The 12,863-nt window shown below is 30.5% G+C and overlaps 1 protein-coding gene across 1 annotated transcript in view; it reads left to right on the top strand.

Annotated features, from left to right (window-relative positions):
* Positions 1-334: 334 nt before the first annotated feature.
* LOC134686043 (uncharacterized) overlaps positions 335-12,863 on the top strand; it is a 32,598-nt gene continuing 20,069 nt past the window's right edge. Inside the window, exon 1 of the mRNA XM_063545740.1 lies at positions 335-922. Coding sequence (XP_063401810.1) covers positions 655-922 — 268 coding nt within the window. The 5' untranslated portion in view covers positions 335-654. The remainder of the gene's footprint in view (positions 923-12,863) is intronic.

Raw genomic sequence — 12,863 nt, 5'->3', positions numbered from 1 at the left:
ACATTTAAATGGAAATAGTGCGAGACTCCAATACTTGAAGATAATGGGGAAATCATTACATTTAAATGGACATGGTCTTTATCTTTACCTTAAATCGTGGTCGTATAATGTTCGCTACAAACATTTATTTAAATGATGAGTTAAAAATCACAATATCGGACAAAGTCAATATTTTACAATAACTGTATACAAAATCCTTAACGAAGAAATTATTTGTGTCCAATATCAGTTTAAAGTATATCCCTCAATAAGGTACTTCCGTGATGATAATAAAAATACGGGACACATTCTTAGAAAAGGATCTTACAATATAATTACGTCGTTTCATTGAACATGACATCGCATTGATTTACAGTTTAAATACTAATATTGTTTCATGAATATATCCTTTTTTCTAAATCATGTATAATTTGAACAATAAAGCAAGTTAGCATAGAAGATGCTTCCACGACGCGTCAATTACAATATTTGTCACCAACGAAGGTGTTGAATATAAAACAAATATTGATGACAACGTTAGTAGTCTCAGAGTCAACACATAGAATAGGCTTTTAATTGGAGAATGGCTTTTTATATGTGGGAGTCCGTTCTGTGCTTATAATTCTCATATAAGTAAATAGTTATGGAATTGGTGAACGTGTAAGAGAGTTTGGAATGCGTCTGTTTCATCTTGTATTTGTGGCTTATTCTGTGACTATATTGACGAAAGATATTTATGCTCGTAAAGGCAAAGCATGTAAAAATGGAAACAAACGAACTTTATCATGGCGATTAAAACTTTTAAGAAAAGTTTCAAAGCAATTGAACCCAAGAATAAAACTTTTAAGTTTAAAAGGCAGAATTAATAGTGACTTGGAAAAAGACAAAGCACATGGATGGATAAAAGAATCAGAAAGTAAACAACGACACGTCCCTAGAATTGGTAAAGTTTATTTATTTACAAATCTTTATTTCAATTTGACCTTTATAAGTACAGCTGGATTAATTTATCGCTTTGTGTTGCTATCGAATCATTTTAGCAAGATCTCCAAAATGATAATTTAAAATAATTTGATAATTATGGCTTTTAAATAATATAATTTGGGAGAAATAATTTCGATTCGATCAAAATTCTTCTATTTAGGGATAGTCAAATCATTAAATGTGTTATAGTGCTTTATATAGAAAACCTTTGCAGGAACTGTAATACTAATGTCGACATAAATATGTTGACCTTAATAAATGATATTGCTTTGGGTGTCATGTTCTTTGTTTCTTAGAAGTAAAGCAATAAATATATATGACTTAAAATTGAGACTTGAAATATAAAATTAAAATTAAATAGAATTAATATTCCAATAGCTAAAACGGTCTGAATCTTAAACACATCGCAATCAAAATGTTGCATTTTGAACCAACTTTGATTTGTAGGTTTTTACGATACCCCGTCACACTACTACTTTGAAAAGTTACCAATTATTCACCTATCATACAATAGTGACATTATTGAAATGTTTATAACACTGTTTAGAAATCTGAACTGATATTCAAATGTTTATAATAGTGTTGAGGAATCTCAACTGTCATTCAAACCTTTAAACTATGATTGTAGAGCTATCTGATTGTGTTATATGATATATGTGTTCAACAATCAGATATGGCAGCAATATAGAAGATAAATACATTGATAAAATTGAATAGCAGTGTGACATTTAAATGTTAAATGCTGTCATGTGTTATCGAATTCCTAAATTCTAGTCAGTAGAAAGAGAAAAAAACTTACCACAAATCATACAAATTAATATTTAATAAGGTGTATTGTAATTTGAATTCTCATATGCGAGGAATTGTAATGAATAGCAATACTTTTTTGGTAAATTTGATGTAATAAAAGATAAAGTAACAGAGAAAATTGATTGACTAGCTTTATTCATATATCATGTCCTCTTGTTAATTGTTAGGGTGTAGACAACTTTTACCATTTTCTATTATGTTTTAAAGTCAATCTTTGTGTGTGAGAGAGAGAGAGAGAGAGAGAGAGAGAGAGAGAGCAGATTATTTTTTCACATCCATTATTTTGTCAATGAATACAAAATATGTGGGCTGACTGATTAAATGGTCAAGTTATACATCATAAATCACGATTAATAATTCAGATTTCAGATGAAAAGGTGAACTATGCAATTCAGTACACAATTGTTTGATCAAACTTAATAATTAAAAATGAGTATGTACATTATAACTATTGAAATTACCTTAACATGAAAAAAGTGCTTTAGGTAGTATCTGACTGATCTAATGGTTAGTTTATTTATAAATCACCATTCAATAAATCAGACGAAACCTTGCCTAAATAATTTAACAAACTATTGTTTTATCATCTGTGCTAGCTGGAATAGTTATTGGAATTTCAAGCTACTGGAAATAAACTTATTCTTATCCCAGTATAAAAGGACTATAACAAAAATGAAATAAGAAATAGTTCAATTCGCTGCGTGTTCAGCATGAACGAGTTAAGAGATGAAGTTTTAAAAGACAGAACTTGATTGACTTCGATATTTCCAACGACAATTTGTCAGATACCTTAAAAAAAAAATCTTACACTTGCCACAATTAACGTTAAATTTCAAAAGCCGTCTGGCTTGATTTTAATCCCGACAAAAAATTGGTATGTATGCATGTATGTATGAGCCAAATTATATTGCACCATACATATAAGATATAAAGACAAAATGCAATATGGAGTAAAATAAAGTTAGTATATATAAAGCAGCCTTTGACGTCATCATTTTTTTTCAATGGATTTTACCGAAGTCTATCAAGTGCTAGGAAAGCACATTGGTATGTTGTGAAATGTCATGATTTCAATGAATATATAACATAGAAAATCTTCTCAGCCTTGATTTTTATAGAATTGTCTCTTGCGATTATCAATACTCATTTCAGACTAAATGGTGTAAACACGATAAACATTGCACCAAATAAGCCAGATTAAATAAAAATCAGTGTTTATATTAATATACTAACTTATTCTTCTTCCATACTAAATTTTGTCTTCATCTTATATTTATATTGTTAGATATTTTTGTTCATACATACATACATTTGATCTTTTACGGGATTAAAGTCAAGCCAGACAGCTTTTGTAATTTAACGTTAACTAAACGATTTACAGTAAAAAATATCTTAAAGTTGGTATGCTACCTGTTATCGATGTATTGGAAAAAATGAAATTTATTTCTAATTTTTAAATGTCGATTTGGGTTTCTTTTGTATAGACAATATTTATTATAGCTATTATTTATACAAACATTGGGGTCCTTTATAGCTTGTTGTTCGGTGTGAGGCAAGACTCCGTGTTGAAGGCTGTATATTGACCTATAATGGTTTACTTTTATAAATTGTTATTGGGATGGAGAGTTGTCTCATTGACAATCATACCACATCTTCCTTTATCTATTGATATATATATATATATTTTAATAGTTTGCACAATGGAAATTTTTTAAACTGTCATAAAATTACAAGAATTATACTTATACAGATGACCTCTCCATATTGGAATGATAATATGCTAGACATTGTCATTGTGCCAAAACCATAAAATCAACCCGAGCTCACCTGTCAAATGTAAAAACAATTTAGCAGGTATCAATAGGAACAAACATTGTTGAAAAAAAATGACATACTCAAAGCACAAATTTTTTTCAAAAGGGCAGTGTTATGATGTCCTTTTCTAAGATATTTGTTTTTTGTAGATACGCTTTTAATTTTAAACTGACTTTAAATGGTTTATGAGACTTTTAGGCGCTGAAAAAATCAATAAGATACCAAGTGAGTAACATAATAATCAGATGACAGGCACCACGTGGTCAATATCAAAAGAGACAAAATAGACTCCCCATAAAGCTTAAGATTGACCTACATGACCCACCCAACCAATTACAACCAAGAGGGATTAAAAATCTAACTGATGGTCACATGTCTCAAGTTAGGGCAAATATGTCATCTTCAAATCAAGGAACCTTTGTAAGATTGGTTTAATTTCGTTTGCCTAACGTCCAGTTGAAAACATTTAAAACAGGGTGAGAATACATTAACAATTAACTTTAAAGAAAGGTTCTTTATAGTTATCAAAAGTACCAGGATTATAACGTGGAGTTAGCCATGATGAAGGTAGACACATTAGAACCGACACTATAAAGACAGAGTTTGTGTTAACTGTTTCTTAATTTGGAAACTAAATCATATCTGCTATACGCGCAACCTTTATTTATTATTTTCATCTTGACTTTTTACTCAAATTTAAGGACTACTCTTTCTTGCAAACTCAAACAAAAGTTTTCTTCCTTTCAATACTCAGTTTCTGTGACTATTTGGTTTTGTTGTGCCTCATTATTATATAAAAGAGAAGACTCTCTCAGTTGACCAACGTTTGTTTGGTCCTGTTGTTGTTTAAGACAATGCAAGTAGAAATACACATATGTTCTAAACATATTATAAGAGCAGTTTATAAAACTAAAACACATACTAAAAACAAATTAAAGAAGGTAGGACAATATCCACGAAACACAGATATCTGCGTCAAAGTCGATATAAGACTTTCTTAAAAAGTTGAGGATGCATTGAAATTTATATTTTGTTTTATAAACAGAATTCTTCGAATTAAAAAAAACAACTTTCAAATTGAATGGATTATAGTACAAAAATCTATAATCACGCAACACTCAAATTGTATGCGTGTTAACATTCTTTTAAAGTAACGTCGTATGTAGAAGTAATAGACATTCCGGAAAGGAAGTTGTACTACTTAGTCCGTTAGTGATATAACTTTATGACAAATCTTTATAAACTGTATAGTTTTGAATGTCAGAGATAAAACATGTCTGGTTCATGACCATAAAATCATTTATAGAGACCCATATTTGTAAAATGTATTTCTGTTCATTTTCTCAAACAAAGATATTAATCTATAAATGAATAATAAGCGCTAATGTTAAGTCCTATAGAATTTCTTTATGACACGTGTTTGCTTTTTAAATTAAAAATCATGTTGTTGACGATCTTAATATTGCTTGCATATTTTTGCCATTTGAGTAACATATAATTGTAAGACAATAATAATAGATCGTTTATACATATTACGTGCTTTGTATTAGGTTGCTGAGTTCGTGTGAAGGATAAAGTCGTGTTTAATTAGGAATTGATAAACTAATATTAATATATTTATTAAAAAAAGGACATTGGTATATTTTCATTACGTACGATGTCCTATAGATGTTTTCAATTTGCGTGTGTAAAAAACTCCTTAAAATTCTATTGTTGAATCAATCAGACAAAATTGGGTAAGAGGCCAACAATATCCTTTTTATCAAATGAAGCGTGCAAAATACTCGACATTTGTACTAGTGAAACTTTTGTTTTTCATAACTTTGTTTTTACTTTAATACTCATGATTTATGAAAGTATCATAATACAAAAAAGAAGATGTGGTATTATTGCCAATGAGACAACTATCCACAAAAGACCAAAATGACACAAATATTAACAACTATAGGTAACCGTACGGCCTTCAACAATGAGCAAAGCCAATACCGCATAGTCAGCTATAAAAGGCATCGATAAGACAATGGTAAACAATTCAAACGAGAAAACGAACGGCCTTATTTATTTAAAAAAAATGAACGAAAACAAATATGTAACACATAAACAAACGACAACCACTAAAATACAAGCTCCTGACTTGGGACAGGCACATACAAAAATAATGTGGCGGGGTTAAACATGTTAGCGGGATCCCAACCCTCCCCTAACCTAGGACAGTGGTATAACAGTACAACATAAGAACGAACTATAAAAATCAGTTGAAAAAGGCTTAACTCATCAGATATACAAAACATAAAGGTGGACGTGGCCGGGTACTTATACATCCCGACACAAAAAGACACAATGAACAGATCTGAGAGTACTCGCAGTTATCTGACAGCTAGTTCAAAGACACTAACAACTAATAAAAACAAGTTGCTTTCTTTAAAAAAAGAAAAGCAATACATGAACCTAAGACTGCTGACTGCCGGGTCATCAAAAGATTGTTGCTGAATTTGTGTTTGCGTTTGAATTGAAATAATTGACTGTGAATATAAGAAGCCAGTTGAAAGTATATATTTACAGCTTCTATTTGAATAGTTATTTTAAAGCTCGACTATTTCATTTATTACTTGGGAATGTACATAATTTTTCCGATGATAACCCTTTGGCAAATCATAATTACTACTAACCGGATGACTTACGCAAATTGCACAAACCTACTCAGTTTGCTTTGTACATTTGTAATGTGGAATTCTGGATGCATTTATTTTATCTATCATATCTTTATATTTTGTTTCCTACATGAATGCCTTTATATTCTCAACTCGTATTTGAAGCTGTCTTTACTCATGGAAGATGCTGTATGCGATGAAACCTGTGGCATGCAATTGATTGGGACCTCTTATGAAAGACTTATTTTGGTCTCATAAAAAATCTCAAATTTTAAGGATTTCCTGATTTTACTTAAATCAATTTAAACATTCTACTGGGAAACTTAGTTTTGCCTTCTTAATTCAGAAGTTTATGAATACCTGTACACACTTTCAAAATAAGTTTTAACCAAATTATATAAAAAAGTATGTATATATAAAAAGATACCAGAATTAAAATGATGTACGCCAGACACGAGTTCAGTAGATACAAAAAAAGCATAGTGACGCTCGAATGAAAAAAGTTAAAAGGCTAAATACATTACAAAGTTAAGGAATCTATTCATTGGGTAGACAATCCTTTAAATTAGCTTTTCGAAAAGGTCAAAGTTAATAATAGGACAGTGACTCAAAAAAGAAACAATAGAGAAACAACTCGAGGTCAGAATACTGTTAGAAATGATGACCGTTTTGAAAGTCACATATGAAGCTCTTTCTGCCGTGTCCTGAATTTAGATAACAAAAACGAAAATAAGCTATCACGAGTGAATTTAATACTATTTTATACTAAAACGGTAAAAAATAATCAACATTATGGTTGTAATTAAATTTTGTTGTGATTGTTGTAAAGTTGTGAGTTGCAAGGATTTAAAACTATGCTTTATGAATTGAAAACACACAAGTATTTTTATTCACGACTGTTTAAAATTTAAATATTTACTTTTATCTTATTTTCCGTTTTATAGATATATTATAATACAAAAAAATAAATAATAATTACTCATAAAACCTAAATACTAAAATGGTATGAAATAATTAACGTCGAAATATAATGATTAATTGTTTATAAACATTTTTTTGTAGGTTGCAGAATTTATATAGATTTAATTTTTATGTGTCCTTTACAAATGAATACTTAAAAATACCAAAGCAGAGTATCTTGTAATATAAAATACTTATTTCTTAATTGCAACTCTGAAAATATTCTGATTTTAATCATGATTGTTAGTTTCTTCAGAAACATAAATACAGTATATATTTTGCATATATTTCTTTGATTCCGATTGAATTGAATACTTTTGATTAGAAGATCATCTTTCTGTTTTTCAATCAAATATCAATATGTTAACCAGATTCTTTTCTCCCGTAAGTCTATGATGAAATACACACTCAGTATCCCGTGGTTAAATCTTCAAACATAATTAATGCACATGTTATCGAGACAACATACAGTACCACGTTATAATTGACCAAGATACAAACAGTGTACAATGGTCGTTTTAAAACAAATATAATTGCGTCGTCATGGGTCATCAAGGGACCATATCAAAGACGTAGATAACAACCTGTTAAGACCTGTATAAATGACCGAAAACTTTCGAGACGTTCCGAGAATTTTATTCTGACTTCCGGCCGAGAGATATCGAGTGGCCCATAGACACTTCCAAAACTCACCAATATATAAGCATGAACCCCTCAGGGGGTTCATGCAAAAAATCATGCATCTAAGACTAAAACCTTTTACAATAAATTTATTCAAAGGAGCGACAAGTTTACATGGATCATTTCTAAATTTCCGGGCACGGTTAACAACATTTCCGTAAAAATGAGGATGTGCTATCCCGTTTGAAATATGTTTTCTACAGCTACAACCAAATTTTAAATCAAAATCTTTATATCTATGGAAAAATTTAGTAAAGGTTTTAAGTAATTTATGGTAACGATATCCCTGGTTTAATAATTTACCAGTAATAGATATGTTGCGTTCGTTAAAATAAAAAACGTCACAACAGACACGGGCGTAACGAACTAGTTGTGAAATATAAACACCGTAAGATGGGACCAAAGGAACATCACCATCTAAAAATGGAAAATAAACAATAGGGAACGAAAAATAGTATCTTTTGTCGTAAATTTTAGTGTGTAGTTTCCCGTTTAAAACCGAAATATCTAAAATCCAGGAAAGGAAGTTATTACGGAATAAATTTGATTTTGAAGTTCCTTGGGGTGAATTTCAGCAGTATATTGAGAAAATTCTTAATTATTTAACGAAAAAATATCATCAAGATAACGGTAAGTGTTGTTGAATTCATCAATTAAATGCAATTTCGACGGGTCTTTACTGAGTTTAGTCATAAACTGTGACTCGTAACAGTACAAAAACAAGTCTGCTTTTAAAGGGCCACAATTAGTGCCCATGGGGATACCTACAACCTGTCGATAAACTTTGTTGCCGAAACATACGTAAATATTATCAAGGAGAAAATCAACAGCTTCAATCATCTTATCACACCTCCAGTAAGTATATTTAGCATATTTATCTTTCTCATTAGAGAAAAAATGCTTTAAATGAGTTGCAGCAAATATATTCAGCTTTACCAAACGACAATTAAATTAAATAGGAAAACTTTTGTTTAATGAGATAGTGTGGAAGTGAAGTGTAAAGAGTAGAAAAATCTAAACTATTAACAGAATCAAAAGGACCATCAAAAGCCCGTAATTTATCTAAAACATCCAAAAAAAAATTTACACTCAAAAAATGGTTTATACCACTATGTTCATATATTTTATTACAATACTTTATGATATGCTCTTTAATAGTAGTTAATGAACTAGTTAAGAGCACTGACAGATTAGTTCTACACTTACTAGAGGCCGACATGAAACGATATTTAAATGTTTTTTGGTGTAGCTTAGGTAGCCAATACATAGTAGGGACCTTCAAATGTTCAGAAGAAGCCTTAAGCTTAGTTGAAATAATTGTTCGAAGATTGTATGTCAAGTAACTACTTTTTTGGTATAATACTGAGATGTATTGTTTACTAAATGCAATGTTTATAATTAAACTTGCTGAAGATATATAATATAACCATACAATTGCGAGGTTTAGTTTACCTACCATTTTCTTGCTTGTGCTAAGTAAGGAATATGACAGTTGTTTTTCACTAGTTCATTTGGTTATTGTTAATGATTGATTTCGTCAGAAGTTGCAGACTTCTCTTTCTGAATTGACCTTACAGCTCGATATTTTTATTCTATATTTTTATTACATTGAATGGATAAGTCAGTAGTCGTTTTGATTATTGATAATCTACTGTATAAGATGAACACCCAGATAACATTGAATCTAATTTGATTTCCTTATTTTATTAGGGTTTTCTCAAAAATAAGGTAAAAATACTAAAAGACCTATAAAGGCAACTGGAGTATACCGATGTTCAAAACTCATAAATCGATAGAAAAAAACAAATCCAGGTCACAAACCAACACCGAGGGAAACGCAATAAATATAAGAGGAGAATGACGACACAACAGTAATATGAACTAAGCAGAACATAGTATCTTGTTGTAAACAGGATGAACACAATCGCCTTAGCGACATTAACTTACTTCACCTGCTTTGTCTGTATGCCTTTTTGTATTTCTCTGACACATATGACGTGACTCTGTACTTTTACATCCCGTCATTGGGTGATTGAGCTATTGTAAATATTTGTATTCTTAACTTTCATTTTTACTAATATGCTTTGTCTATATACTTTTTGAGTTTCTTTGTTACACATTTGTTTGATTTATAGGGATTAATATTTAAACAAAAAGGTGACTTCTGTATTTCTACTTTTGAAATTTTTACCTATTTTTGTTTTATTTCGTTCGCACATAGTTGTCAATATAATGAAATTCGATGCGAATCCCATACAAGTGAGAGGGTTAGCTAGATATAAAACCAGGTTTAATCCACCATTTTCAACATTAAAAAATGTCTGTACCAAGTAAGGAATATGAAAGTTGTTATCCATTCCGTTGATGTGTTTGATCTGAGCTTTTTATTTTGCCATTGGATTAGGGACTTTTTGTTTTCAATTTTCCTTGGAATTTAGTATTTTTGTGATTTAATTTTTAACAATGTCAACTGAAAAGGTTTGAACGACATTATCCCACCTAGCAAGAAAAGTACAAGTGACATTTAAAGGGATAATGTAATGAAATGATTCACTAAAATGAATGATAATAATAAAAAATGTATACAAAAAAATGATAAAAATCTGATTATTGCAATTTGTAAGGACATGGCACCAGGTCGTTAATTTTCATAAATACATATTTTAGATACAATCATGTCATGAATTTATTCTCTGCAAACAATAGGATATCAAACTGCAACGAATTGTAAATAATAGAGACATTTCTGTCACAAATGATGACACTTATGTAAACTAAGTTTTTAAATCAAACACATTTGTTAATGCAAATCTTGATTATAAAAACAAGAATTTGTTTGCATACAAAATGTTCATTTATTCAGATTATTTCATCATAGGTCAAACGTTTAGAATATCGTGAATTCCACAAATATTCTTAACGGGATTGAAATAAAACTGTCCTAGAAAATCTAAGAATGTCACGCGTTTTGGTGATTACAATGAACTTTTGCAGTTAATAACCATTTACAGAGCATGTAGGTGACCCGTTGAAAAGCATACTGCCCCATTCCAGCGTAACCAGCTCCTCATCTCCATCACTCCGATTTGCAAATCCAAAATTATTCTAAACTGAATTGACAAAACTGTCCTAGATGGCGCACTAAGAGTGTCACTCACTCAGGACTTAAAATGAACTTTTGCAATGACCACCTTTGACTATAAAGCAGCCTGTACACAATCAGTCGAACAACAGTGATGTCGACCTAGTCGTACGCGTGTGATTCCAGTGTTTGTGTTTATGTTAAAGTTAAATATTGCTTCCTAACTTTAAATGTTCATTATCAATAATTGAAGAGTTTTTGTTTTATCTAGAACAAAAAGTAAATACGTTTTCAAGTATTCTAAACTAATAATTATTGTATCAAGTTAGGAATATGCCAGTTGTTTCATTCGTTTCACTCGTTTCTTTTTTCGATTAAGTTGAAATATTCTTATGGACTTTTTTTTTAATTCACCTGGAGTTTTTATTTTCGTTAAACGATTTTACCCTATTTATCATTATAAACCTACTTTTTTTGTCTTGGAAGTTCACAGTTATATTACATTAATATGGCAACATAAAGACTCAGCCAGTTAAGCAGTAACTGTATACGTTTTCGAGCACACAATAAATTCAATTTATACCGCTCTTTATTAATTTATGTAGCTGTGCGGGTTGCATGAATATCAAACCCCCGTCTGCCGAAAATGAGGACGTTGAATAAAATACTGCGCGAAGGGTTGTGTTACGCTCTAGGGAAGCTAGAGAGTACCCTTTCGAGAACTCTTCGATATATCAGTAGTGATCTGATGCAAAACAAAAATATATATGGCCTTATCAAACACACTGTTTCATCTTGATAGACGTTTAAATTCAACCCGGTCGAGAATCACTCAGAATTATCTACAATGTGTATATGATAATCGATGAAAAATTAATGCAAAACATAATTAAAGTATATAGAATAGGAAGCAGGTGTTTGAAAAACCCAATTATTGTCGACAGGTAACAAGTCATCAAGCTTCAGTACATCCAGGTGTGAAGTCATTCAGTTAATTCAACATATTGAAAGATTCAGTTAATTCAACATATTGAAAGATTCAGTTAAGTCAACATATTGAAAGATTCAGTTAATTCAACATATTGAAAGATTCAGTTAATTCAACATATTGAAAGATTCAAAGTATCGGTTAACACAAACTCTTACAAAGCAATCATATCTGAAACCATTCTGATTATAATTAGTCGGAAAAAAATGTGACGGAATTTTTTATTAGACATACAGACTGACAAGTTAACTGCAAAATAAGTCCCTATTTCTAGATTGAGTGTACAATTTGTTATTGTCCTTGAATTATTCGCCACTGTAAACATATCAAATACCAAAAATCTACCTTAATCTGCCAAGGTGGAGAGGAGGTAAGTTGATCGTAAACATGGGCTAGCGAAGATATCAAGACACATGGACAACCATGATAATTTTAAAAGGCAGAACATTAGTAAAACGGATGAAATTATTCTTTTTCATGATGAAATCAAACAAAATTGTAAGATGGACAGAAAATATAGCTAACCTCCCTACAACACCATACAGCATAAAAAAGTGAATACATCTTAAAATATTTCTTTCTTTGACATACATCATGAAAGTTCATTCTAGAAAAATGAATACAAAGTCCTATATTATATCAAAAACATTTTTGTGAATCGATACAGTTTAGAAATATTCACTGTACATTCAATTTGAATTTTAGCTGGATTTTATATGTCATCAGAAACTTTCTCTGGTTGTCACACATTACCCTCCATAACCCATAAGATTATTCTACCATATCATTTGTATAAATAATTGACATATTTTATTTTCTTGTACCAATTGGTGGGGTTCGTGTGGCTCAGTCTTTAGTTTTCTATATTGTGCTTTGTGTACTATTGTTCTTCTGTTGGTGTTTTTCGTTTTAG

Source organism: Mytilus trossulus, chromosome 10 (genome assembly GCF_036588685.1).
Source record: "Mytilus trossulus isolate FHL-02 chromosome 10, PNRI_Mtr1.1.1.hap1, whole genome shotgun sequence".
Lineage (NCBI taxonomy): Eukaryota > Metazoa > Mollusca > Bivalvia > Mytilida > Mytilidae > Mytilus > Mytilus trossulus.
Note: the sequence above shows the minus strand (reverse complement) of the source record. Positions and strands in the feature narration are given on the sequence as shown.